The sequence below is a fragment of the Pogona vitticeps genome, chromosome 6, assembly GCF_051106095.1.
Source record: "Pogona vitticeps strain Pit_001003342236 chromosome 6, PviZW2.1, whole genome shotgun sequence".
NCBI lineage: Eukaryota > Metazoa > Chordata > Lepidosauria > Squamata > Agamidae > Pogona > Pogona vitticeps.
The window spans coordinates 89,293,171-89,320,829 of record NC_135788.1 but is presented as its reverse complement, the minus strand read 5'-3'; the positions used below and the strand labels follow the sequence as shown (position 1 = coordinate 89,320,829).

Here is a 27,659-nt window from a genome sequence, read left to right as displayed (position 1 = left end):
ACCGCACGTTGCGCCTGCGCACTATCTCACCCATGGCTGCCTCCGCCTTTCTTCACGCTTTCTTTCCGCCGCCGGGAGCGTCTCCTTCCTTTACTGCGCATGCGCAAGGGAGGGCACCATAAATCTTTTGTCTATTCCCGGGTATTTTGCTTGCGATAAAACGTGAAAGACTTGTGTGATATGAAAAGGCAGTTTTCATGATTTTCGCTGCCTTAGTGTATGACTTTTCGAAGCATAGTAATGTAGGTAAAATCCTGTTTTTAGCGGATAGATGCCTTCCCCAACTTTCCATTCATCGGGGAAATCTGTGTAAAAGAGAAGGGCTGATAACGTACTTACAAAAATTTGCTTGCTTAGTTTGTTTATAAATTGTCTCAAAATGACCTACAACAATAACAGAACGATGTAAAATAATACATAAAATTAAGAGGATAATATCTCCGTAAAAGCGATTGATGGTTGTCTTTGCATTATTTTAACAAGTAAGGCTCACGTGACAAGGTTCTTTCTTTCTTTCTTTATTATTAAACAAAATCATACAAACATAAAAATATCTAGTAGCATACAAATTTATACAAATTGCCGCCCCCCGGGAGTTACAACCATTTGCTCTTGCCAAGGTGCATATCCCATCTCTTTCATTAATATATCGAAGGGGTCGAATTAATACATGTACAGTAATATAGATATATTAGCCTAACCGTAGCCACCTTGCTTTCTGTAACTTGCTTTCCTACATAAATGTGTAAACCCATTGTATCACGGTTTTTGCTTAGCAGATAAGAATAGACAAAGGAGGGAGACTGCCTGAATTGCTTTTGCTTGCAACTAACTGGGAATGTGTCCTTGGTCAATTATGAGGGACCTGGGAGTCTCAGCGCCTGGAACTGGGAGGGATGATGTCTGCAAACCCTTCTTTCCTCCCCCTTCTCATTTCAAACTTATAAAAGGATATTCTGTAATGAGCGCGGCAAGCTTCTCCACATGTTTCTGCGAATGAAGCTTGTGACTATTTGCTTGATTTCAGCTGAAAATAAATACCGATTGGATGTCTCTGGCTGATTGATTAATGCATTAGAGACAGGCAAAAAGTCAGGAAATAGTCTTGCCACCCTTCAATATAATCAATGAATTCTCCCCATAGGTTCTCCCCTCTCACGTGGGAGTCCTTCGGGTCCGGCAGCAAACCTCCCCCAGTCCAAAGGTTTGGGAAGTCCTTCATCAACCCTGCAAAGTCCTCTTGCCCAAAGCCTAGCTCAGTCTGCACTGCTTGATCTTTCCTTTCTGCCTGTTCCCCGCCTGTTAGAATTCTAAAATTTTGTGCGCCTTCCTCCCTTTTTATATCCTCCTCCCAGATAATTAGGTCCAGCTCCTTCCCCTTCTCGTCAGCCAGACAAACCTCCAACGACCCTTTCCACTCCTCCCTCTCCTCCTATCTCCACCAACAGTCCCTCCACACAGCCACGGTTCTCCTCAGCAGTCAGTTCTTCGGAGGACGGCACACTGGTGTTCTCTCCTTCACAGGCATCTCTCCATCAGTCCTGGGGTAAACTGAAGCAGATTAGTCTGAGCACTCCAAACAAGTTTTCAAAACAAAAATCATAAAAACACATTTTGGAATACAAAGAACAGAAAAAATAAAGGCAGAACCTTTGCAAAAAAGGTACCACAGCAGAGAAGGCTTGGCCTCTGATTGTTATTTTCCAGGCCTCTCAAGATGTTGCTGATCAGCTAGCCAGGATATGGACTGTAATTTTTAATCAATCCCTGACACTTATGCGCAGTTCCCGTCTGACTCAAGGCTTCCGTCATCGTTCCACTGCCTAAAAAGTTGCCTACAAACAGTCTGAATGACTACAGGCCGGTGGCACTAACTTCAATCTTAATGAAGTGCTTTGAGCAGTTAGTTCGGAAATATATTATCTCCTGCCTTCCTGATCCCTTTGATGGGCTTCAGTTTGCTTATAAAGAAAATAGATCAACCGAGGATGAGATCAGTACTGTGCTTTATATGGCTTTATCCCACTTGGAAACACAAGGGAATTATGTAAGAATGCTGTTCGCGGACTTTAGCTCTGCTTTTAACACCATTATACCCCACAGATTAATAGACAAACTTAAAGATCTTGATTTTCCAGATTCTATCTGTCTGTGGATTTTGGATTTTTTAACAAATCGTCCACAAAGGGTTAAACTGAATGACTACATCTCTACTGACAAGATACTCAGCACTGGCACTCCACAAGGCTGTGTCCTTAGTCCAAACTACTGTTCTCCATTTATTCATCGGATTGCACCAATAACCATCCCAGTAATAGGATTATCAAATTTGCAGACGATACTACACTAGTAGGACTTATCTCTGGGGATGATGAGTCTGCGTATCGGGACGAGGTATTACAGCTATCCCGCTGGTGCAAAAAAAACAATCTTTTATTTAACATCCAAAAAACCAAGGAATTCATAGTGGACTATAGGAAAAAAAGAGCAGACATTCAGCCACTGTATATAGATGGAGTTTGTGTGGAACAGGTGGTTGAATGTAAGTTTCTTGGGACTATCATAACAAATGACCTGACTTGGAGTGCAAACACCGCTGCGTTAATCAGGAAGGCACAACAACGGTTGTATTTTCTAAGGATTCTTAGAAAGCAACAATTGACTGAGAGTTTGTTAATCACCTTCTATCGGAGTTCGATTGAGAGCATATTATCCTACTGTCTCTGTGTATGGTTCACGAGCTGCACAGTGGCAGAGAAAAAGACAATTCAAGGGGTGATCAAGACGGCCCAAAACATCATTGGCTGTTCACTCCCCTCTTTGGAAGAATTGTATAAGAACAGATGTAAGAGGAAGATATCTAACATACTGAAAGACTCCTCTCATCCGGGATATCAGCTCTTTAAACTATTACCATCAGGAAGGAGATTCAGGGTATTGAAAGCAAGGACAAGCAGATTCAAGAACAGTTTTTACCCAAGTGCAATATTGAGTTTAAATGCGGGGCCATAGGTTTTTGGTGGAATTTTAATTGCTGAGAGAAAACGGGGTATCTATATTTGGATGGTGAAAGTTGTGTATATTTTAACTTTTTTTTGTAGTGTTGTCCAGTTTTACCTTGGGGAAGAGCACCTCATTTCGTTGCACCCACTTGTGAGCGCAATGACAAATAAATTTCTTATGTCTTATGTCTTATGTTAAAATTCGTAGGTACATGGTCACTGAGGACCTGGTTGGACGGGCAGTTGAGCTTGGCAGGAGACAGTCAGCTAACAAGGTCCGGAACCATTCAGGGCTTTGTATGTTAAAACCAACACCTTAAACCTGGCATGGAAGTGGACTGGTAACCAGTGCAGGCTAGCCAGGATTGGGGTAATGTGGGGTAATATTTCTTCACCCCAGCAATCAATCTGGCTGCTGCATTTTGGACCTCTTTAAGCTTCTATGTGAGTCACAGGTGGACATAACTAGGGTTCGTCCCCATGGAGCTGGACAGTTCACTCACCAATCTGCTGCTGCCGCGCGCACGGTGGAGCTTCCTAATGGCTCCGGAGATCGCATTCAGTGAGCCATCCTTTGACCTAGCAGAGAGGCTTGTTGTCCTGCCTCCTGCCAGGAGTGGTGAACTGAACGCAATCTCCGGAGCCAAGTCAGCTGGGAACATTTCCCAGACAAGGTGGTGGACCTCCCAGCAATATGATCTTCAACTTGTCTAGATTCAGTTTCAGTCTGTTCCTCCTAGTCCAGTCCAGTCCAGCTTCCAAGCACTCCTCTAGGTGCTGGATGGCATCTGGTACAGATTATTTGAGAGATAGAGCTGCATATCACCCACATACTGATAACATGGAGCTCCAAATCTCCTGGTGACCTCTGCCAGTGGCCTTATACAGCATTGGGGAGATGATCTGCTTGTGGAATTGGTCATTGAGAAAGGATTGGAGCCAGCTTAGTGCAAGGCCACGAATCCCTTGCCCCAATAAGTCTATCCAGGAAGATACCACGGATATCTAAGGACCAGCTGGGAGAGTTTACCCCTTGGCCTCCCTTAAAACATCATCTTGCAGTGCGACAAGAGCAGTCTGTGCCATGCTGGGGCCTGAACCCAGTCTGAAATGGATCTAAGGAGTCAGTGTCCTCCAGAAACGCTTGCAACTGGTCTCCTATCACTCTCTTGATCAACTTGCAGTGACTGGAATATAACAGGCCTGAAATTATTCAGACAATCTGTCACTAGATTAACTTTTTTCAGAATGGCCTAATTATTGATTCTAAGCAGAAGGGTAAAACTCCTTCCTACAGCAAAGTGTTGATGATATAAAAGTCCTATTCCAAGTTGATTCCTTGGCTACTTTCAATAGCCAAGATGGACAAGGATCGAGAGAGGAGGCGGTGGGCCTACAATGAGCAAGCACTTGTCATCCTCCTCGGGTGTTACTGGCTATTGGCTATTGCAGAGAATAGAAAGGCTGGAAATAACCCAAGGAAATGTCCATTTTCTGATGGACAGGAGAGAATATTACGTGGGGACCTGAGTATCAGGCTCTAAGAATCTTAGACAACCATGTACGACCTGGAAGGACAAACAGTGGGTAAGTTTCTTCTTTTCTGTAAGTTATCTTCACTTGTAGTAATCAGTTGCCAAATGAGACATGCATGAGTTTTTGTGGCTTTTGTTGGAAGAATATGGTTTGGGAGCTTGAAAACAACTTGCATACTGCACTGTCTCCATCTCAGAAGCAAACGTGGTTTCAACATCATCAGCCATGTGAATTTGGGACATTAATAACAGTATATAAACTGGAACTATCCACAAGAACTTGAGGCACAGCCTTGAAGGAGATGATTTATCATCGAGAGTTTGCTTTTTTTGTTTTATATTCTTAATGGCTGATTGAAGGTATCACCTGTTCTAGTATTTGCATTGTTTTCACGACCATGAAGCCTTTTCCTGTTTCTTTCCAAAGCCTAAGAAGGCTCAGGAGGAACACAGGGAAGAGAGAATTTCTGAAATACAGAGAATACCGAATAAAATATTACACCACCCTGTGGAGACCTTTTGAAAGGTATACTCCCAGACTGCACCATTTTGTGGAACAACTGCATGCTGTCCCATCTCCTTATTTATTGGTTTCCAACTGCAACACATCTGCCAGCACTTCATATTGCAGAGATCTCACAAATCTCCATGTCTTCTGACAGTGTAACTTTTTATGTCAATCATGCCCTGAAGATGTATTCTCAAAGGCTTTCATGGCCGGGATCTGATGGTTGTTGTGGGTTTTTCAGGTTCTTTGGCCGTGTTCTGAAGGTTGTTCTTCCTGACGTTTCGCCAGTCTCTGCGGCCGGCATCTACCTACTCCAGTCCTCTGAAGATGCCGGCCACAGAGTCTGGCGAAACGTCAGGAAGAATAACCTTCAGAACACGGCCAAAGAACCTGAAAAACCCACAACAACTATCATGCCCTTAAGAACTTGCCCAGTATTCAATAGAATTTCTAGACAGCTGTCTGCTACTGGATATCCAAGAAGAGCTGCACAGATTAATTCCAAGTTCAGAATTATGAAACAGGGGAATTTTATGTGTGTGCATGTGTCTGGTTCTGGGTGTCTGTGAATTTCGTTGTATGGGTATACTGTGTATATACTTACAATGACAATAAATTATTATTATTATTATTATTATTATTATTATTATTATTATTATTATTATTATTATTATTATTATTATTATTATTATTATTATTATTATTATTATTATTATTATAACAACGTGGTAATGGCCTTTGGGCACAGACCATGACCTCAGCTCTGATCTGCCTTCTTTGCAAGCTTCAGGCTTTGCAAGACTTTGAATCCTTGCTGGGATACTTTGCCCAGAGGACTCTATTTCCCCTGAGTAGTTCATTAAGTTTGAAATAGATGGAGAAGTGGAGATTTTATACTCTTGAGAGGGGTTGAAAATAAAGGTGGTAGAAAGCCCTTCTCTTTCTCCCAAATGATGCATTAATCAAGAACAATCTCCATAGCCAATTTTTGAGTACCAGTGGAACACTTGAAAGGAAAAAAGTTGTATCCAGGGACATAAGACAGTGCTATAGTTAATATAGTAATGTTACAGGAAGTTTGCTATCTTTCACTCACAGGCATGAGACCAGTTGTGGAGGAGTCTCCCTTAGAAGATGAAAAGGAGCAAGCACAATGGGTGGCAGCAGTAATGGCGGCAGCAGGAGGTACAGTATATGGGAGAGGGTGAATTGGAAGACATTTGGACAGGGCTGTTTTTTGCTTTTGCTTTTCATTGTTGCTTCTAAATTAAAGTTAACACCCTAACAGTGCGAAACAGTGTACAGTAGTTCAGCATAACTGCAACTAGAATAGGCCTATTTGAATCAGTGCAACTTATGGAGAAAGTGACTCACCAAATCCCTATTGATTCAATAGCACTACTCTGTGTGTGTGTTTAGTCGTTTAGTCGTGTCCGACTCTTCGTGACCCCATGGACCAGAGCACGCCAGGCCCTCCTGTCTTCCACTGCCTCCCGGAGTTGTGTCAGGTTCATGTTGGTTGCTTCGCAGACACTGTCCAGCCATCTCATCCTCGGTCGTCCCCTTCTCCTCTTGCCATCACACCTTCCTAACATCAAGGTTTTTTCCAAGGACTCTTTTCTTCTCATGAGATGGCCAAAGTACTGGAGCCTCAGCTTCAGGATCTGTCCTTCAAGTGAGCATTCAGGGTTGATTTCCTTTAGAACTGATAGGTTTGTTCTCCTTGCAGTCCAGGGGATTCTCAAGAGTCTCCTCCAGCACCACAATTCAAAGGCATCAATTCTTCGGCGGTCTGCTTTCTTTATGGTCCAGCTCTCACTTCCATACATAACGACAGGAAAAACCATAGCTTTGACTATTCGGACTTTTGTTGGCAAGGTGATGTCTCTGCTTTTCAAGATGCTGTCAAGATTTGCCATCGCTTTCCTCCCAAGAAGAAGGCGCCTTTTAATTTCAGGGCTGCTGTCTCCATCTGCAGTGATCATGGAGCCCAGGAAGATAAAATTTGACACTGCCTCCATATCTTCCCCTTCTATTTCCCAGGAGGTGATGGGACCAGTGGCCATGATCTTAGTTTTTTTGATGTTGAATTTCAGACCGTTTTTTGCACTCTCCTCTTTCACTCTCATTACAAGGTTCTTTAATTCCTCCTCACTTTCTGCCATCAGAGTGGTATCATCTGCATATCGGAGGTTGTTGATATTTCTTCCGGCAATCTTAATTCCGGCTTGGGTTTCTTCCAGTCCAGCCTTCCGCATGATGTATTCTGCATATAAGTTAAATAAGCTGGGGGACAATATACAGCCTTGCCGTACTCCTTTCCCAATTTTGAACCACTCAGTTGTTCCATGACCAGTTCTAACTGTTGCTTCCTGTCCCACATATAGGTTTCTCAGGAGACAGATAAAGTGGTCAGGCACTCCCATTTCTTTAAGGACTTGCCATAGTTTGCTGTGGTCCACACAGTCAAAGGCTTTCGCATAGTCAATGAAGCAGAAGTAGATATTTTTCTGGAACTCTCTGGCTTTCTCCATAATCCAGCGCAAGTTAGCAATTTGGTCTCGAGTTCCTCTGCCTCTTCGGAATCCAGCTTGTACTTCTGGGAGTTCTCGGTCCACATACTGCTGAAGCCTACCTTGCAGGATTTTGAGCATAACCTTGCTAGCGTGCGAAATGAGTGCAATTGTACGGTAGTTGGAGCATTCTTTGGCACTGCCTTTCTTTGGGATTGGGATGTAGACTGATCTTTTCCAATCCTCTGGCCACTGTTGAGTTTTCCAAACTTGCTGGCATATTGAATGTAGCACCTTAACAGCATTATCTTTCAAGATTTTAAATAGTTCAACTGGAATGCCATCACCTCCACTGGCCTTGTTGTTAGCCAGGCTTTCTAAGGCCCACTAAGGCCCACTAAGGCCCACTAAGGCCCACTAAGGCCCTTCATGGATTGCTGCCTTGTCGTGGCGAAGGGGCTTGAGTAACTCAGAGAAACTATGGGCTATGCCGTGCAGGGACACCCAAGACGGACAGGACATAGTGGAGAGTTCCGACTAAACGCAATCCACCTGGAGTAGGAAATGGCAATGCCACTCCAGTATCTTTGCCAAGAATGCCCCATGATCAGAAACAAAAAGCACTACTCTAGTGTCCTTTATACACTAAGTAATAGGATTTCAGCCGCATTCCTTTGGGAAACCTGCAAGCACTCCGCCGCACACGTATACTTTTTCTAATGCCCTTTTAAGGCTGTCAACGCATTTTGGTAAACCTATTAATTAAGCACGTGGTCTGTTTTTTTTTTAAACATAGCCCCTAGAGACTGGGGGAGGATTCTCTTGTGGGGGCTCAGCGCCTGCTCCACCACAGCCTCCAGGACCACGTAGGCACAAACGCCTCTTCTGACTCGAGCATCAGGCACTAGGACCTGGAAGGGGAGGATTCTGCATTTTTTGGTCCTTTTTGTTTTTTTAAGCAAGCCTCTAAGTGTAGCTGAGGCTGCTGCCCGAGCATGCTTTAAAATAGTTTCCAGAAGTTTTTAGACGAGGGGAAAAAAAAGAAGAAGAAAAGGGAGTGAAGTTGGAGGCTCCTCAGACTCTCTCAGTTGCAAGCAGCTCTCCTCGTTTCGGATGTCAGAAGCCCCGACACTGTAGGCCTGAAAGGTCTTCGGGGCCCCTTTTCGGCCGCTAACCTGAAGAGGCCGCTTTTTTAACACGTCTACAGGATTTTTGCGGGTGGGCTGGAACCCTCCGGGCCGCCTCCCGTCGAGCAAGGCGCCTCCTCTGCCTGCCCCCCCCCGGTCGCCCGCCCTCCTCCAGCGCCCAACCTCGGACTGCTGCGCCTCGCCTGCCCTTTCGGCAAGACCGCGCCGTCGAGGAGGACCGCCAGCATGAGCTGCTTCTTCTGCCTCGTCCTGGCCCTGAGCCTCTGGCGGGTGCGGGGCTTGGGAGAGCCGGGCCCTTTGGAGGACGTCGTCATCGACCGATACTACATCCCCAAAGTGTGCTTGCGGGAAGTCCAGATGGGCGACTTCGTCCGCTACCATTACAACGGGACTTTCCAAGACGGGACCAAGTTTGACTCCAGGTACCCGGTCCGCTCGCTTGCAAAATTAAAATTAAAATAAAAAAAATCCGTCGCTCCAGGCCAGAAGGGTCTGGTGGGAGGGACAGGCAGGGAGGGAGGGAGAGGGCATTGAAAAAGCGCCCTTTGGGGGACGGGGGAGCAGCAGCTTGCGAACAACGCAGGGCGGCCCCTGTTGCTGGCTCCACCATCTAAAACCATCGCTCGCCTAAGAAAACCAGACACCCCCCCCTCCCCAGCCAAAAAAAAAAATGCGTGAGTCACAGACGGATCTTGAATTTTCAGTGCTCCGGGATTGTTCAGCCCTCCTGGAATGTTGGAAATAGCAGTCCTGGGAACAGCTGCAGGAAAGCAGCCCTGACTTTACTCATCCCGCCTCCCCCCCCCCGGAAAAAACCCTCTTGCTCCTTTGCGGGACAAATGGCCTGCTCTGGATTGTGTGGAGTTGCTTAGTTGGGCTTTGGAAAACGAAATGGGGGCATTGCACGCCCACCGTTCACTTTTCGGTGGGGTTTGCACAGCAGCCGTTGCGTTGCAAAGGCCAGCCTCTGTTGGAATGTTGCCGCGAGGATGATGCAGGGTTGACTTTGCACATATTCTCATCTGAGCAAGCAGGGAGCCGTCCTGGAAGTAATAGAATAATCTTATAACTGCAGAGCTGGTAACCTGATGTGCACTGACGTGTTAGGCATAAATATTGTGAGCTGGGTGAGTGGGTGAATGCTTGCGTTTCACTGGGGTGAGCTAACACAAAACGGGGAACAAGTACAGGGTTTTTAAACGAACATAATTTCCACTAAAAATATAAATGCATTTTAAGTTTTACTTTTGTTAGGCCTGGTGGTTTATACTTCTGTCTGGATAGACCCAGTTTTACATCTTACTGAAACATTATGTAGAGATGCAGACACTGCCTACATCTGTCGTCTATATCCTTGAGTGTAAGTACACTGGGTGTGCAGTATACAGTAGGTATACAGCGGGTATGTAGTGAGGAGGAACAGGTTTGACATGCAGGAATGGGACTTTTCACACATACAGCTGAGATGCTCCCTGCTCCCCCAGGGCTACATTCCTAATGGCAGGCAGCTAATCCACATTGTCTTGTATTAGTAGAAATATTTTAGCTGATTTTTAAAAAAGGGTTAAGATGTAGCTGCACCAGCCTTCTTAAGCTAACTGACCTTCATAGCATAGGACTACATCTCCCACCATTTCCAGCCATCATAAAGAATGATGTGAGTTTTAGTTCAAGCTAACATCTAGTTGGGAACAGCAGAGATACCTTAGTCCTGAAGTGTTCTTAAACAAGTTTGTTCTGAAATCTCTCTGGGTTCTCAATGAAGTTTAGTGTAGGCATCCTTCAGTCTCGAGAGACTATGGTAACATAGTCTTGGAACAGCATCTTACAACATCGTCTCTAGTGTGGATGAGAACGTCAATTCGAGAGTGACAATCCCTTCCACACTGAAAACAAATACAATCTGTCCCCTGTTTAGTTCCCTGATTTTGCTGGTTTGGGGACTGCCTCTTTGCCTCGGCCTGCTGGACAAGGGTCTCTTCAAATTGGGAGAGGCCATGCTGCAACCACCTGCCTCCAGGCTGAATGCTCATATGTCAAGGTTTCCCATCTGTTGAGGTCCATTCCTAAGGCCTTCAGATTCCGCTTGCAGATATCCTCGTATTGCAGCTGTGGTCTCCCTCTGGGGCACTTTCCTTGTACTAATTCGCCATACAGGAGATATTTTGGAATCCGATCGTCATCCATTCTCATGACATGCCCAAGCCAATGTAGACGTAAATCTCAATGAGATTTAATCCCAAGAAAATGTCCATAGGCTTTTCAGGCTTTTCAGAAAGAGCAATTTTAATTTGATTACATTGCGAGGGTAACAAGATGTAGGGAATGCTTCGGAGAGTGAGTTTTTTTAAGGGGAAAAATTGAATATAATTGTAGTTCTTGGCTGCATTTGCAGTAACAAAAGCCTAAACTAAAGCCACTCTTGTTCTCTGTATATAAATTCCTGAAAGATGAAACACATTGCATTGCCCATTGTACATCCTCAGTCTCTCTATAGGTTGGTTCTCTATAATCATACAGTTCTACTTAGATGTAAGCACCACTGAGTTTAGTGTGTCCTACTTGCAAGTAAGTGGTAATAGGGAAACACATGGTTTGCCACCTATGGCTGGATTGCAAATTCCTGCATCCTTCACGGTTTTCCGTACTAAATATGAGTTAAAGGGGTATTTTGGTCCAGCAGTACCTGGAGGGCCATAGGCTCCCCATCTCTCAGCAGTAAAAATATAAATAAGAATTAGCTTGCTGCGCTATAGCAAAGCCCTTCTTACCAAGCAATCTGAGAAGCACACAAGGAGGGCATAATGCAGGTACTCATACTCTGTTGTGTTTTCCCCTCCCCCCTTCCCGCCTGCTAGATTTCAGAGCATAGTATAGCACTGTCTAAAAGTCCTAACCACAGAGGTTCCATTTTGATATGAAGGGTAATACAGTAGTTAACAGGAGACCAACTTTCTGCAAAGGCTTTCTTTAAAGCCGTATATGCAAGCAGTGATTTCCTGGATCACCCTTTGTAAGGATGCACCCTAGGAGAGAAGCTGCAGCACCTCCCATTGAGAATATTTTGGGGCCAGTCTTTTCAAGAGATGGGTGGACTTGGTTTAAAAATAATTTTTAAAAAAGCATTTGGATTACATTGTTAAATGCAGTGTTAATTCCCTTATTAAACTGAACTGAATACATGTTCTGGTTTGTCTCTTAGGTTATAACACAGTGTTGGAAACTAAATTGAAAATGGATGAGATAATAATTTCCCAGTAGTAAGTGCTGTGTTATTTTTTGGTTTAACTTCAGTGAATCTATGTATCTGCAGTTTAAGCTGCATATCAGTGGTATTTTACAGTGAAACAAGAACATTATTGGGCTGTTCTGAAGTCTGCCCACTGCACTTCGAGTTTGATTCTGTTTTCCACTGGGATAGTGGCCTTCTGCAGTCAAGAGGAAAGAGGCAATCAGTTGCATGCCATGTGCTGTGAAAGGAGGTGGCGCCCACAGCGAGATCTGCAGTTTTGACTGTAGACGTGTCATCCACATGAGACTGTAGCCACAGATACTGCAGAGAGAAACAGATTGGGAAAGGTGGTTTTAAAAACTGGAGTTTGCAAGTTAGAAAGATGTCTTCTGTTTCCATTCAAAATATGTGTTGTAGGCAACAGTCCTGCAAAACGCATATGAAGCCTTGTGCTTCTGTTCCATCCCTCCCCCCCACCCCCCAGGTCTGGAAGGAAAATTCATTCCTAATTTAAACTGCAGTCAGCTTTGGGTAAGCCATGCAGGCTGGTCCTGCCTTTCCTCTGGCTATATTCGGAATGCAAAGGAAGTTGGAGATCATGTTTCATTCATTTCATTTTGTGCTAGTGAGAGTGAATTTCTTGATGATTACAGAATTAGTTGCTTATTAAATCAAACATGCACACACGTTTCTGGCAGTCCCTTGTTTCAAGATGCAATTTTGTTAGCTAGATGGGTTCTGTGTCAAGAGTGCAGCTAAGTTTAATAATAAAATTTGTTTTTCGATACAGTATTCTTCCTAATGTATCCAACTGCATCTTGAAATGAGCAATCTCTCTGCCTCTCTGTCTTTCTCTCTCTCTCTGGCAGTCCCTTGTTTCAAGATGCAATTTTGTTAGCTAGAATGGGTTCTTTGTCAAGAGTGCAGTTAGGTTTAATAATAAAATTTGTTTTTAGATACAGTATTTTTCCTAATGTATCCAACTGCATCTTGAAATGAGCGATCTCTCTGCCTCTCTGTCTTTCTCTCTCTCTCTCTCTCTCTCTCTTTCACAGTTGTTCCAAGGATTGTTAATACTTTTAAACAATATAATTTTGGTTTGCAGTCCAGTAGCCACTGGATCAGTGGTTGAGTAGTGCATTGAACTGGTTCAGTGGACCTTCTCTTGCTGGGATTACCTGTTGGGTTCAGGTCCTGGTTGTCAACTGGTTTTGCAAGAGAGCCATTTTGAGGAAGCAGTGCTTGGATCAGTCCCCATATCAGTCCTCAAAATTGACTTGTAGCAAGACCCATTGTCATAGCCATCACTATTTGTACGTCTTTGTTGCCCTTAAATTGATTAATAACACATTAATAACACAGATTTGGCCCTTGGGCCTCTAGCTACCAAACCCTAAATGTTTAGGTCTTTTTAGAGCTTGGAAAAGTGTTTTTTTTTTCTGGGAGGTTTTGGAGGGATTAATCTAAAAGAGTAACTTCTTTGGAAGTCTGCATTCAATTTTCTGTAGCTTTCCCTATCTCCCTTGCATTTTGTTTCCCTTCTCTTCTCTGGTATTTGTAAGACCTCACTGGACAGCCACTTTGCTTTCTTGCATTTCCTTTTCTTTGGGATAGTTTTTGTTGCTGCCTCCTGTACAGTGTTACAGGCCTCCATCCATAATTCTTCAGGTACTTTGCCCACCAAATCTAGTTCCTTAAATCTGTTCTTCGCTTCAACTGTGTATTCATAAGGGATTTGGTTTAGATTATACCTGACTAGGCCAGTGGTTTTTCTTACTTTCTTTAGTTTAAGCTTGAATTTTGCTATAAGAAGCTGATGATCAGAGCCACAATCAGCTCCAGGTCTTGTTTTTGCTGACTGTATAGAGTTTTTCCATCTTTGGCTGCAGAGAATATAGTATGAAAAATCATATTAGGGATTATTTTCAAATTAGGGTTTATTTTGGGGAAATGGTAGGTAAGAACAAGGTAAAAAGGAAGCATGAAGGCTGGAGAAAAAGGTGATGATATTGGGAAAGAAAAATGACTGTAAGGGTGAAGGAACTGAGGGGAGAAACATCCAGTTTTCGTTACATCTTCCTAAGATGTGGTGCCCTGTTCCTTAGATATGCTAATCTCAGAGCTTTTAGGTACCAAAGAGCAGATGTTACTCTTGACTCAATCTAGAGGCCTTGTATGGAGAAATGGCACATGTCTACCTTGTCCATTCAAATCACTACAATTTAAATGTGTTTAACTTTGGATGAATCGTCATGTCTATCGCTTTGGATCAGTATGGATCCAGATCCCTCTAAAGAAACCACATGGACGATAGAGGGACCATGTCACTTCCCTGCTGTTGTAGTCCATTTTGCCTCTAAACCTGGAAGTATCATTATAACCTGTAGCATTTGCACAGCTTAGAACATTTACTTTTTTGGACTATTAATCCCAGAATCCACCAGTCAGCACAGCCATTTTGTAATTTTGAAAACTATATTGACTATGCTTGGAGCCATTCATAGTCTTATCCTCCTTGAATTTGTCCAAGCCATCAAATTTGGTGGCCATGAGAACAACGGGTTGTATGTTAGCAGCCGATTCAGAACCAGTTTTCCCACTGACTCTTCTTTACTGTTCAGTTTTCCTTATCCAGATTAATTTTACTCACCTGTTCTGACCCTGTTTCCATCCTCTCTTCCAGCTATGATCGAGGTGCCACAGTGGCAGGTGTGGCAGGAGTGGGGCGGCTCATCACGGGCATGGATAGAGGCCTGCAGGGCATGTGCGTGAATGAGAGGCGGCATCTAATTGTCCCACCTCATCTCGGCTATGGCAGCATTGGTGTTGGTGAGTGGCAAGTTTATGTTGTTGACCGAGTTACTGGGATAAGGAAAACACAGCATTGCTTAACATTTCTGAATGAATAAGTTGTTTTCTACTCCCACATGTGCCAACCCAACCCTCACATTTTGTTAAACATCATAGCTTTCATAAAATTCCAGTTCAGTTTTGCTTTATAAGGTTTTGATATCCATAATTCCTTATCCCTTCCTCTCCCATCCATGTATAACAGTAGGTAGATCAGGAATCAGAAGTACTGTATGTAATTTTCCATGTGTTTTTGGATGGAAATTCCACAAGCATATTTGGTGGTAAGGAAACTTTAACATTTGGGGGGGGGCTCATTTTCAATACACCTGATGAAGATAGTGTCATGACAGCAGTGATGATAATAACAAAACAAAGGTACTGTATGATAAAGTAACAATAACAGTAACAATGCTTAACAGTATGGTGCCAGGAGAGGAGAGCAGTGGATAACAATAACAGTAACAATGTTTAACAGTACAATATGGTGCCAATGAGAGGAGAGCAGTGAATTGGTCTCTGCAGAATCACTGAATTGGTCTCTGTGTCTCTCTCATTTTGAACTCCGCAGCTGGTCTGATTCCCCCAGACACCACCCTCTATTTTGATGTCATTATGCTCGACATTTGGAACAAGGAAGACAAGTTGCAGATCACCACTCTGTACAAACCAGAACGGTGTAACCGTACAGTGGAGAATACAGACTTTGTGCGTTATCACTACAATGGCACACTTCTGGATAGCACTCCCTTTGATTCCAGGTACAAGGTGCTCGTAATGGTGTGAGAATATATATGTGAGAGTATGGCTATTCATCACTGTCATCACCTAGACTATATAAGAAAGAAAGCAGAATCTGGCCGTGTAGATCAGTGCTTCCCAACCCTGGGTCACCAGATGTTCTTGGACTACAACTTCCAGAAATCTTGGCCAGGACAGCTAGTGGTGAAGGTTTCTGGGAGTTTTGGTCCATGAACATCGGGAGACCCAGATATGTTGAGAACTAGATATGTAGATGATGCACCACAACTCCCAGCATTTCTTATTAGTGGTTGTGCTTGCTACAACTGATGGGAGCTACGGTCCCAACAGTTGAAAGGTATATATTAATGCCTTAACAATCAGATGAGAAGTTATTTGCAACCTGTGGTGTTGGATCAGTACTGTCCTGTCTAGTTCTCATTCTTTCACTGAACAGTTTTTCCCTGCCTGGTATGTCTTCCTCCACCCTTCCCTGTTTTGCAGCTATGGAAAAGACAGTACTTATGACACCTATGTGGGTTCGGGGTGGCTGATCAAAGGAATGGACCAAGGTCTGCTAGGCATGTGTGCTGGAGAGAAGAGGAGAATAGTCATCCCCCCATTCCTGGCCTATGGAGAGAAAGGTTATGGTAAGTTTGTTTGTTTGTTTGTTTGTTTTTATTTAACTTATATGCTGCCCATACTACCCAATGGTCTCTTAGGCGGTGGGAAGCCAGTATTCGCTCCATAAGATGCACACACTTTTCTCCCCACTTTTTTTTGGGGGGGAGTGTGTCTTATGGAGCGAAAAATACGGTATAAATTATTAATTCAGGCTGAACAGGATACAGTAGGATTAAAAACACAGTGGCAGTATGATTTGGATAAAGAAGTAATAGAAGAATGGGCTAAAATGTGGGACCAAAGAATTATGAAGAACATGTTTGTAAGGATAAAAGAAATTTTTATAAGGCAATATGGAGGTGGTATTTAACGCTGATAAAACTGAATATAATAAAAATGTATCATCACTCTGCTGGAGGTGTAAAAAAGAGAAGTGGACGTATATACATACGTGGTGGTCATGTGAAGTAAAGCAAGAATGGAAGCAAATTTTTAAAGAAATAAGGGAAATAATTGGATTAAATATTCAAATGTCCCCGTCAATGGCTTTATTGAATTTGGTTAAGAAGGACCAATTGTTGAAAGAAAATAAAGATTTAATAGTAATAATGATTATGGCAACAAGGTTAATTTTTGCAAGAAACTGTAAAAATTATAACCAACTCAATTTAGAGGAATGGTATAGAGAACTATGGGATATGGCAATTAATGATAAACTGACATGTGATATGAAAATAAGAAGAGGCCTATTAAAAATATTGATTTTAAGAAAAATATGGAGTGTATTTGTGGAATATGTATTTCAGAGAGGGAAGGGGTATACACTGAGGAAAGGAACAATGAAGTTTTGGAGAGAAAATGGACTAATGAAATTTAAAATATTATTAATGCTGGCCCTGAGGGTGATGGCGGCACTGGTGTATTATATAATTGTATTTTATTGTGGTGTTAGGGTTATGTTAAAAATAAAATTAAAAAATAAAATATAATATTTAAGAAGATCAATCTATCTTCTTAATAAAAGGATGATTTTTTGAGAGCAGATTGACAGCCCTGCCCCTAGGATAGGACTTTAAAGGGTTGTTATTATTTGGCTACATTCTAAAATGAGCTGAATCAATTAATTTTTTTTCTCCTTCTAGGTACTGTTATCCCCCCTCAAGCATCACTGGTTTTCTATGTTCATCTGGTGGATCTACACAACCCAAAAGATGGCATCTCTCTTGAGCACTTAGAAGTGCCAGCATCTTGCAAACGCAAGTCTGTGACTGGAGATTTTGTGCGCTACCATTATAATGGCACCCTGATGGATGGGACCCTGTTTGATTCTAGGTAACTAGCTGGGAAATTCAGATGGGATGGGGGACTGTGATTTCACATTTTGACAACTCTTCATTTTGCGCGGGAAATATCACAGGAGGCGTTTTCTTAACCTTAACAACTTCATCTTTATTGATTACATGCTGATCAATATTGTTCATAATTGGGTTGAAAAAGCTTAACTCAGACAACTCTGACAACTGTCCAACACGAATCCCCACCCCAAGTCCATCAAACTCACAGGGGTGCTGGGCCAAATTTCTCTGCGTCGGTGGGTTTCCAGATGGGTGCGCTCCTCACCGCACAAATGGTGCCGCAGCATGGATGCCAGGCCCAGTAACCTTCAGGGGAAGGCGTGTTGTACTGAGAGTCCAGGGGGATCACCTGGCGTCCTCTACCTTTATTCTTAGGGAAGACTATGACAGACCATTCCAGCGTCTCTTGTCTCACCTCGCCTGCTCCTTTAGGGGTAGGGTCAGGAAGCAACCCTCCTAACTTCAGGTTTGGAAAGTCGCGTAACAACTCTTGGGTCTTTACTCTCTCATACTCCCGCAGCCTCTCCAGTTCTCTCTTACGCTTCCACAACTCCAGTTCTACCTCAAACCATCGCTCTCCCTAGCTACTTATACCCGCTTCCCAAACTGATAACTCCTGCTCCTCCCCTTTCTGGCTCCCGCGCTCCTCCACCAGACATATTTCAAATTTCCCGCTTTGCTCTGCCCCCCCCCCATGGTCAAGTTAGGTCCATCTCTGCACCAGCACCTTCTGGCTTCCTTACTCCCTCTCCGCCCTCTTTCTCGTGGGACGGCACATTCTCTCCCGGACCTCCTTCACAGGGACTAAATCCTGAAAAAATGTCTTTCTGCAAGAACACAACAAAAGCCATAATCCATCCAAAGAGGTCCTGAGCTGCCTTTAGGGATGTTAGCACAAAATGAGTTGAAACACATTTGCTGAGGTTGCATCAAAATATGCAAAGTAGCTTTTATGAGGGGTCAACACCTTTGTTCTCCTAGATGTTTACAAACAGCCCTTTGATCATGCTTTACCATTGACCAAATTGGCTAGGGTTGATGGGAACTGGAGTTCAGCGACCTCTGTAGGACCATAGTTTCCCAGCCTCATGCTAACAAAGAAATCAGTTTCCCAGCCTCATACTAACTTTGGCGGGGGGGGGGGGAGAGCTTGGCCTACTGTAGTTGAAATAGTGAGGGAGACCAGGCTTTCCAGCTATTATTTCTGTCATAGCCAGAGCCCCGTGTCATAATGGAATGCAGGATCTTCTGTGACATCATATGAATTTTCTGAAGCAAATTCTCATTATGCACAAGATGCTCTCAAATATCCCTCAGATCTTGTTGATACCTCATGACAAGTTTTTATTGTGACTAAACTGCAGCACCTTTATGTTGTGCAACAGAGGTGAGCTATGCTTGGACAGGTTTATAGACAAATACAACAAAAGAGTCTCTTAGCACCTCAAAAATAAGTGAACTGCAGCCCATTTTAGTTTACACCCTATAAAACCTGTTAATCTTTAAGGTACCACAAGATTGTTCTTTTTGCAGCAACAGACTAAGATGGCTTAGTTCCTTATAATTATTTTACATGGAGAAAAAAACACTTTTCTGAGGTTAAAAACATATCTAGCATTCTCCTCCTTTCACCTTTCCTTCCATTATCCACTAGGCTGTGTCCGAACATTGAAATATGCTGGAGTCTATCTGGGACAGATGGAAAGGGAGGAGAATATGAAAAGACAAAGGAAATAAACAGGCAGAGAAGCTGAACAGAACGAAGTGAACGCTCTCTGGTTGCTTAGACTTAATGGCTGAACTTCACTCTGGAAGCTTTTATAGGGGTGGGAGGGTATCACATGATCACCTGCCAGCCAGTTGGAAGTGCAGAAAGCAACTGTATGTGTCTTGTCATATTGTTTCATTCTTTTCCTCAGCCAGCGAGGGTGTGTCCAGATGGGGTCACCTGTAGTTTGGAAAATCTGACAAGAACAGGTTCTGCTGTGGAGTGGATGCCTGAGAATAACCCTCATCTATCTTCCTCTAATTCCAGTTACTCACGGAATCACACGTATGACACGTACATTGGGAAGGGTTATGTTATCCCAGGAATGGACCAGGGACTCCAAGGGGTCTGTATCGGCGAAAAGAGAAGAATCATCATCCCTCCCCATTTGGCCTATGGAGAAAGTGGGGCAGGTAGGAGAAGATTGAACAGATGGTGATGAGGAATCCTTCAGTTCTCAAAGGGGACTCAGTCTATAACTCTTATAGGTTTTGATGTTGCAAAGTATACAATATGGCTTTATTTTTAAAGGATACCTTAATCTATCTTACAAGCAACTCTGTTCCTTGCCAGGGAAGGGGTCTGAGGCTCCTCTACTGTTTGTGTGTGTGTATGTGTGTGTATGTTTTCTTAGGATTAAATAGAAATCTGGTACTCTTGAATTTATCCAGAGTTGCTCATGCTTGACAGAATGTAGAATCCCAATTGTCTAAAGCAGCAACATGAGTGGCTCAGAGTTTGTAAGCTTGCCTGTGACATCTTAACAGTGGAGCCAGTGGCAACTAGAGGGTATGACACTTGGAAGAAGTGACTTACTACTTTCATTTATTCTAGCAACATTCTACTAATGTAGAATAGAGTGCTTTTTTTCAGCTGTGTTTCCTGGAGTTTTTGTTTCCTTGGAAAATTATTGGGGGTTCCCCAGAGAAAATGTCAAATACTGGTAGATGAATTTCCTTTTAGAATGTCTTGGCTTCTTCACCGGTGATGCACAGCCATAAGGGAATGGCAGATGTGTTTCTGATCACATGCTTGTTTACCCAGATTAACAGTAAGACAGTACAGACCTTGCATGAGCTAAATGTGTGGCCAGGGATTATCTGAAATATGATTCCCATGGTAAACATGCAGGCATTCCTCAGGGGATGTGGAAAACATTTCTGGGAGGTAAAAAGTTTGAGGAAAACCATTGGTGCAGACAATGACACAGAAGTGCCAAGGACAAATTTATTTATTATTATTATTTATTTAAACATTTATATCCTGCATTATATCGCAGAATTTCAGGGTAACAAAATTTTATAAAATAATTTTAAAAAACTTAAGTTACTTAAAACAGTTTAATATAAAATAACACAAAATTAAATCATTCACACATTTAAAAAAATGAAACTAAAACCTGCACAGGCCATGATCATCAAGCCCAAATGCTGTGATAAATAAGTACGTCTTGACTTGGCACTGAAATAATGCCAATATCAGTGCCAATCAAGGCTCCAAGTTGGGGCACAGGAAGAACCAACCCCACCATGTGCCTAACATAATGAACTGTGCTTAATAATGGGACATGGAGAAGGGCCTCTTGAGCAGATCTTAGTGATTGGTCAGGTTTATATGTTGTCTAAGCTGCCTCTTGTGACATCACAAGAAGTTGTGGAACACATTTTCTTGAATTTTGTAGGGACAGGAAATGTTTAGAGCCAGCTATGACCCTCAGAGGACTTTTGTATCTTAGCTCTATACATCCACAAACAATATCTTCTTGTCCTTTAGGGAACAAAATCCCTGGTTCGGCTGTCTTGATCTTCGATGTTCACATCGTTGACTTCCACAACCCAACAGACTCTGTGGAGATTGAGACTGTCTACCGGCCTGCAGACTGTAATGTCACCACACAAGACAGAGACTTTGTCCGCTATCATTACAACTGTTCCCTCCTGGATGGCACCAAGCTTTTCTCCTCGTGAGTCCCCTACTAAGAGTTCATTGCCTTCTTGATTAAAAAGGGCCCAAAATAGAAACATCCAGGAAGCACGCAAATCATAGAAGCAAAGTTCAAAGTTATACTGTATATAGGAAACTTACAAGCCTAACCTTAATTTCACTGTCGGAAGTTAGAATATATATGTATTCAAATTAACTTAGACACTTAACATTTGTCATATATCTTTCATAAAACATCCATGAGTCTTGTCTTAAAATCTCTGCTTCCTAAAACTAAGGTGGGAATGCATTATGGGATAGTAGAATCCTAGGCCCACAACCAGAAGGCCATGTCATACAACTTTGTACCACCTCATAATTAGTAGGAAAGAAAAGGAAGGAAAGTGTGTTTTCTATAATTTTTACAGTCTGCAGAATTAACTTTTTTTAGAGTGGAATTCTTGGGAAGTCCAGTGAAAGCCAAATGGAGTTGGAACACACACAGTTCTAAAGCCAAGATTCTGCTGTTCTGGAAGTGGAACATTACAAATCCATCTGCGGTGCTCTGTAGAATCTCCATTTGTCATGTTACAAGCAGGGATTGTAAGATCTGTTAGAAAGACGAGGGCTTATGTTTGCACAAGAGTTAGTGGATATCTCCTTGCGCAAGCCCCAAAAAATGTTGATCTGCTCACACAATCAACTGTTGCATACATGGATCAAAGGATCAGATTCTGGCCTGTGAATCCAGCCACCTATTTTCACTACAATGGTCTATGTTTTGCTTTGACAGCCATGACTATGAAAATGCTCAGGAAGCCACTTTGGGCACCAACAAAATAATTGAAGGCTTGAACATTGGCTTGCTCGATATGTGTGTGGGAGAGAAACGTCTTGTTACTGTTCCTCCACATTTAGGCCATGGTGAAAGTGGTGGTAAGTAGAAATGTCAAATCCTTGATTTTGATTATTTTGATTTTCAAGCTTTAGTCTGAGAGCTAGACCACACTTCCCCCCCTCAAGGCTGCACAAGACTAGTGTCTTTCTCATTTATGAAGCTTGCCTGCACACAGCAGCAGAGTTTTTGCTGAATTTCATTGCAAGGTAATTATATTTTTTCTATTGCAGAAGTTATATTACTTTATTCAAATATATGTAATTTGTTCTGTATGCAAAGATCTCAAAGTGGAGTGTAACAAATATCATTTTAAAGTAGTTTTGAATTTTAAAACCACTCACAACCAAATCAAAACAAAATCTGAAATCCAAGAAACCAAAACCAAGCCACAGCCATTGAGACTCAGAAAACATCTGGGCTAGAATTGTTGTCTTTATGCACCATCAAATTGCAGCTGACTTACAACAACCCTAATAGGCTTTCAAGGTACAGTGGTGCCCCGCACAGCGACGATAATCCGTTCCGGATAAATCGTCGCTATCTGGAATCGTCGCTATACGGGGCAAAAAATCCCATAGGGACACATTAAACCCCGCTCCTATGGGGGAAAAACTCACCGTTATGCGAAGATCTTCCATCCGGCCGCCATTTTCGCCACCTCGGTAAGCGAGGGAACCGCGCAAAAACGCTGCGGGTGGCCATTTTGTTGACCCAGCGGCCATTTTGGAACCGCCAATCAGCTGTTGGCAAAACATCACAATGTGGAGATCAGTAAGCGAAACTCTTACTGATCACCGCAATGCGATGTTTTGCCATTCAAAACATTGCAATGCGATCGCTTTTGCGATCGCAAAATCCGCATCGCTATGCGGATTCGTCGTCAAACGGGGCACTCGTTATGCGAGGCACCACTGTATGTGAAATATTTACCAGTCACCCTGTTCACCATGATTTTCCATGTCTTGACTGGGAATATGAACCCAGGTCATCTGCATACTCATCCTACTGTCCCATATACCACACTGATTCAAAGCTGAAACTAGGCCTATTTATTTGATTGTTATCTGATGAAAAGACTGTACAGTGGTGCCCCGCATAGCAATGTTAATCCGTTCCGGATTAATCGTCGCTATGGGGAAACATCGCTAAATGGAAAGGAAAAACCCATAGGAACGCATTAAACTTTGGGGCCCAAACTCACTGTTCAGCGAAGATCCTCCAAAGTGCCGCCATTTTGGGCACCCGGCGGGTGGCCATTTTGGGCACCCAGTGGCCATTTTGGAACCGCCAATCAGCTGTTTAAAAAAACATCGCAATGCGAAGATTGGTAAGCAAAACGCTTACCGATCATCACAATGCGATGCTTTCTTATTCAGAACATCGCAATGCGATTGCATTAGTGATCTAAAAAATAGATCGCTATGCGGATTCGTCGTTAAACGGTGCGCTCATTAAGCGAGGCACCACTGTATTTGAAACCCAGTTAATTTAAGGTTGAGTAAGTATTCTGTGGTGTAACTGTTAAGGAAAGCACTCTTAGTTCAGGATATTTTCCCCAGCCTTGACTTTGAGTTACTGTTGCCCAGCCAGTTGTTCCCAACCTTGGATAACCCAAGTGATCTTGGACTGCAACTCCCAGAAACCCCAGCCAGCACAGCTGGTGGCAAAGAATTCTGGGAATTGCAGTCCAAGAACACCTGTGTTATTTACGATTGGGAACCACTGCCATAGATACTTTTTATGTAGGCATCCTTCAGTCTCGAAAGACTATGGTAGCGTGCTCTGTATGGAGGACTTGGAACAGCGTCTAGTGTGGCTGAGGAGGCCAATTCAAGAGTGACAATCCCTTCCACACTGGAGACAAATCCAATCTGTCCCCTGTCCAACTCCCTGGTTTTGCTTCCTTTGTGACTTCCTCTTTGCCTCAGCCTGCTGGACAAGGGTCTCTTCAAATTGGGAGAGGCCCTGCTGCACCGCCTGCCTCCAGGCTGAACGCTCAGATGTCAGGGTTTCCCATCTGTTGAGGTCCATTCCTAAGGCCTTCAGATCCCGCTTGCAGATATCCTTGTATCGCAGCTGTGGTCTCCCTCTGGGGCGATTTCCCTGCACTAATTCTCCATATAGGAGATCCTTTGGAATCCGACCATCAGCCATTCTCACAACATGCCCAAGCCAGCGTAGACGTCGCTGTTTCAGTAATGTATGCATGCTGAAAATTCCAGCTCGTTCTAGGACTACTCTATTTGGAACTCTGTCCTGCCAGGTGATACCAAAAATCCGTCGTAGGCAATGCATATGGAAGGTGTTCAGCTTCCTCTCCTGCCGGGCACAAAGGGTCCAGAACTCGCTGTGGTTGGGTTATCATGATATGTACATTTTTTATTTTCAGCCCGAGGTGTTCCTGGAAGTGCTGTTCTCCGCTTTGAGATAGAGCTTTTACACCGGGAGCCAGGCGTTCCAGAGGGGTACCTGTTCATCTGGCACAGTGAACCACCAGCTAATCTGTTTGAAGCAATGGATCTTAACAAGGATGACGAAGTCCCTCCTGAGGAGGTGCGATTCTCTTCTGTTTTAGAAAGTGTTTTAAATTGCCTGGGAGGATGGGAGGGCTTGACTTTGAGGAGAATGGGATTGGGGTGGGGCAATAAACCTTTAGTTTCTGCAGTTATCCCTGTGAGTTTTAGTGAAATAATAGATGACGTAAATGTGCATAAAATTCCCCGTTCTAGGATAGTGCCTGCCACAGGGTGCAAAAATAAACTGAAGTATGATTCTTTCTTTGGAACCATTTTTCGAACCAATGGAATTTCCAGAAATATCACCTATCATGCTTTTATTTGCTTTTTTCCCCCTCTACCTTTCTCATTATTGCTTGTTTCTGCTTTGAAACCCACTTCTTATCTTCGTCTACCACCCACCAGCTCTCCCTCTGCCTCCCCTTCCCCACATTTCCTCTCAGGTATCAGCACCAGAGGGACTGGCTGCTTCTGACACAGCTTTGCTTTCTTCTATTTCTGCATGCTCCTGCACCCTCCTCCTCAATGGCTGCATTTCTGGTTCACCACCGGCTGCTGTTTCTTTCAGATGACAGATAGCACACAAAATGCCCTCATCACCATAATAATAATAATGTGCCATCAAGTCAGTTCTGACTTTTTGGGGTTTACTCAGTAGTAGTTTACCATTACCTTCTTCTGGGGGTGCCCTGGAACTGTGCAGCTTGCTCAAGGCCACATGGGCTGGCCCTTCTGGGATGCACAGTGGGAACTGAACTCCCAACCTCTGGCTCCACAGCCAGATCTCTTAACTCACAGAGCTATCCAGCCAGCTTCCCCACTACAAAATACATTAAAAAAAGTATAAGCCAGAGGGAGGGGTGGAAGAGAAAAAAAATGAAACACATACCAGAGGATTAATAGTGCTGTGGAGTTGAGTTGGGAAAGAAGAGTTGCCTGCCCTCATCTTAACTCAAGTTGAACTATTGAGCTTCAGACTGAGAAGTCCCTCCAGATGAAGAAAGGAGGGGCAGTAATTAATTAATATTAAGTTCCCACCAGGGACATTGCTGCATGGGAAGTAACATAACACTAAACTCCACCTCCAGTACAAAAAAATTAACCTAGAGGTTTGTGAGGAACAAAAAGTAGTGGGAACTCATTTTTTAAAAATAGGTACAAGACAATAACATTGTCTCGATGTCAGGACACTTAATTAAGACCAATGCTTTAACAGGGAACTTAACAGCATTACAAATACTCCATTTGGAAGAAACAATTAAAGATATACATTAAATGCTATCCTCAGGTAATAGGATCTTTTGGAATGACTGCCTTAGACAAAGTGAAGTTAGAGACTGAGGTAGGAAAGCAGGAATAGGAGCAAAGGACACAAATGGCTTTTGGAAACAACTTATTCTCTTCCCACTTCTTTTATGTTGTATATTATGAAAATAATATATATTATTTTCATCCCTTTTATAGTTCTCAACATTCATCAAATCCCAAGTTGCAGACGGCAAAGGTCGCATGATGCCAGGTGCTGACCCAGAAAAGGTTGTCACTGATATGTTCCAGAACCAAGACCGTAATAAAGATGGGAAAATCACAGCAGAGGAACTGAAGTTGAAATCAGATGAGGATCAAGCAAAACATGAGGAACTTTAAAAAAGAGAACTCTGGGGTTGGGCTTTTTTTAAAAAAAAATATATGTCTAAAGGAATCCAGTTTGGTGCCTTTTCCCATGCTTTTGGGGACTGATTTCAGTCTTTCCTGAGAAAGACCAAACCTAGAAAAATTTACAAGGTTTTCTACCTTTTTTTTTTTTTTGAGAACTATTTACCTGAGATCCTGTACGAACAAACCCAAAGCAGGGAATTAGCATCATGAGGTGAGACTTCTCAGTCTGTCAGTTGTCAGTTTCCAGGGACCAACTTCACCAAACCCATCTCATGTAACCACCTATATTTTCTCAAGCATCCTCCAATAGCATTTTGGCCTGGTTGAAAGATATGAAACTAATTACTGTCTTCTGTTTCACTAGATTCAAGTACATGTATGGTTATATATTGTTGTCCAAATAAAATAAAAACAAACTGACTTTTGTATCAGGGAAACACAGACGGGATGATAGGAAACAAGCAAAATCAAAGAGCTCGATGTTTTGGTTTGTCTATTTTCGTGTTTTCAAAGAAATGGGATGTTTTTAAACAACTAGGAATAAAAATGGGTTTATCAAACTCATCCATCCTTGTTTTCCTGGCAATGCATATATAACAGAGTGATGTCTCGTCATGCTGACTGATACCAAATGGAATCCAGTGTCTGAAGGGTAAGAAGTTGCTCTTTCCTTCCCTGTGAGGAAGAGTAGAGAAAGTTTGACCTGTGGGCCATGTATTGCTCTGTTAGCCCAATTTTGTGTTTCCCGTCTTTCCACGCCCTGAAATATTTTTTAACTTTTAAAAATATAATTTTAATTTTTTAAATTTAAAAATATTTTGTGTACAAATTCCCTTTGCACACAACACAGGGACTCAGCACAGGAGCATCCCTCTAAGGTTTTGGGTGGATATACAATATGCAGCTTTCAGATCCATAGAAAGTGCCAGCACTCCCCTACAGGCTGCAAGAGTGCTTCCTGTGAAAGTTTTTCTGAAGAAGCAGTTTCAGAAATAGACACATATACTGCCACTGCAGTTAAGAGATTGAAGTTTTTCTGCTCTATTAAATTAACTGCTAGGGTTGTGCATTTGATTTCACTATACAGTGGTGCCTCGCTTTACGACTGCACCACATTATGATGAAACCGCTTAACGACGATCTTTTTGCGATCACAATTGCGATTGCAAAACGATGGTCTGAATGGGGGAATTTCGCTTTGCTATGATCGGTTCCCTGCTTCGGGAACTGATTCTTCGCAAAACGTTTTTTGCACAGCTGATTGGCAGTTTCAAAATGGCCGCTGGGTGATTAAAATGGCTCCCCGCTGTGTTTAGGGACGGATTCCTCGCTATACAGGCAGCGAAAATGGCTGCTGTATGGAGGATCTTCGCTGGACGGTAAGTTT

General features: G+C 43.0%; 1 protein-coding gene across 2 annotated transcripts; it reads left to right on the top strand.

Moving 5' to 3' along the window:
- The first annotated feature begins 8,835 nt into the window (after positions 1-8,835).
- On the top strand, positions 8,836-26,836 carry FKBP10 (FKBP prolyl isomerase 10). 2 transcript variants are annotated; one of them, XM_020799313.3, is made up of 10 exons: positions 8,836-9,128; positions 14,622-14,767; positions 15,360-15,549; positions 16,034-16,179; positions 17,296-17,485; positions 19,544-19,689; positions 21,050-21,239; positions 21,993-22,135; positions 24,487-24,650; positions 26,078-26,836. In XM_020799313.3, exons 1-10 carry the CDS (start codon positions 8,932-8,934, stop codon positions 26,258-26,260), a joined length of 1,695 nt encoding a protein of 564 aa, XP_020654972.3. In that variant the 5' UTR covers positions 8,836-8,931; the 3' UTR covers positions 26,261-26,836. The 2 variants fall into 2 exon arrangements, with proteins under 2 accessions (XP_020654972.3, XP_072860272.2); XM_073004171.2 differs by lacking the exon at positions 8,836-9,128 and adding an exon at positions 11,926-11,966.
- Positions 26,837-27,659: the final 823 nt, after the last annotated feature.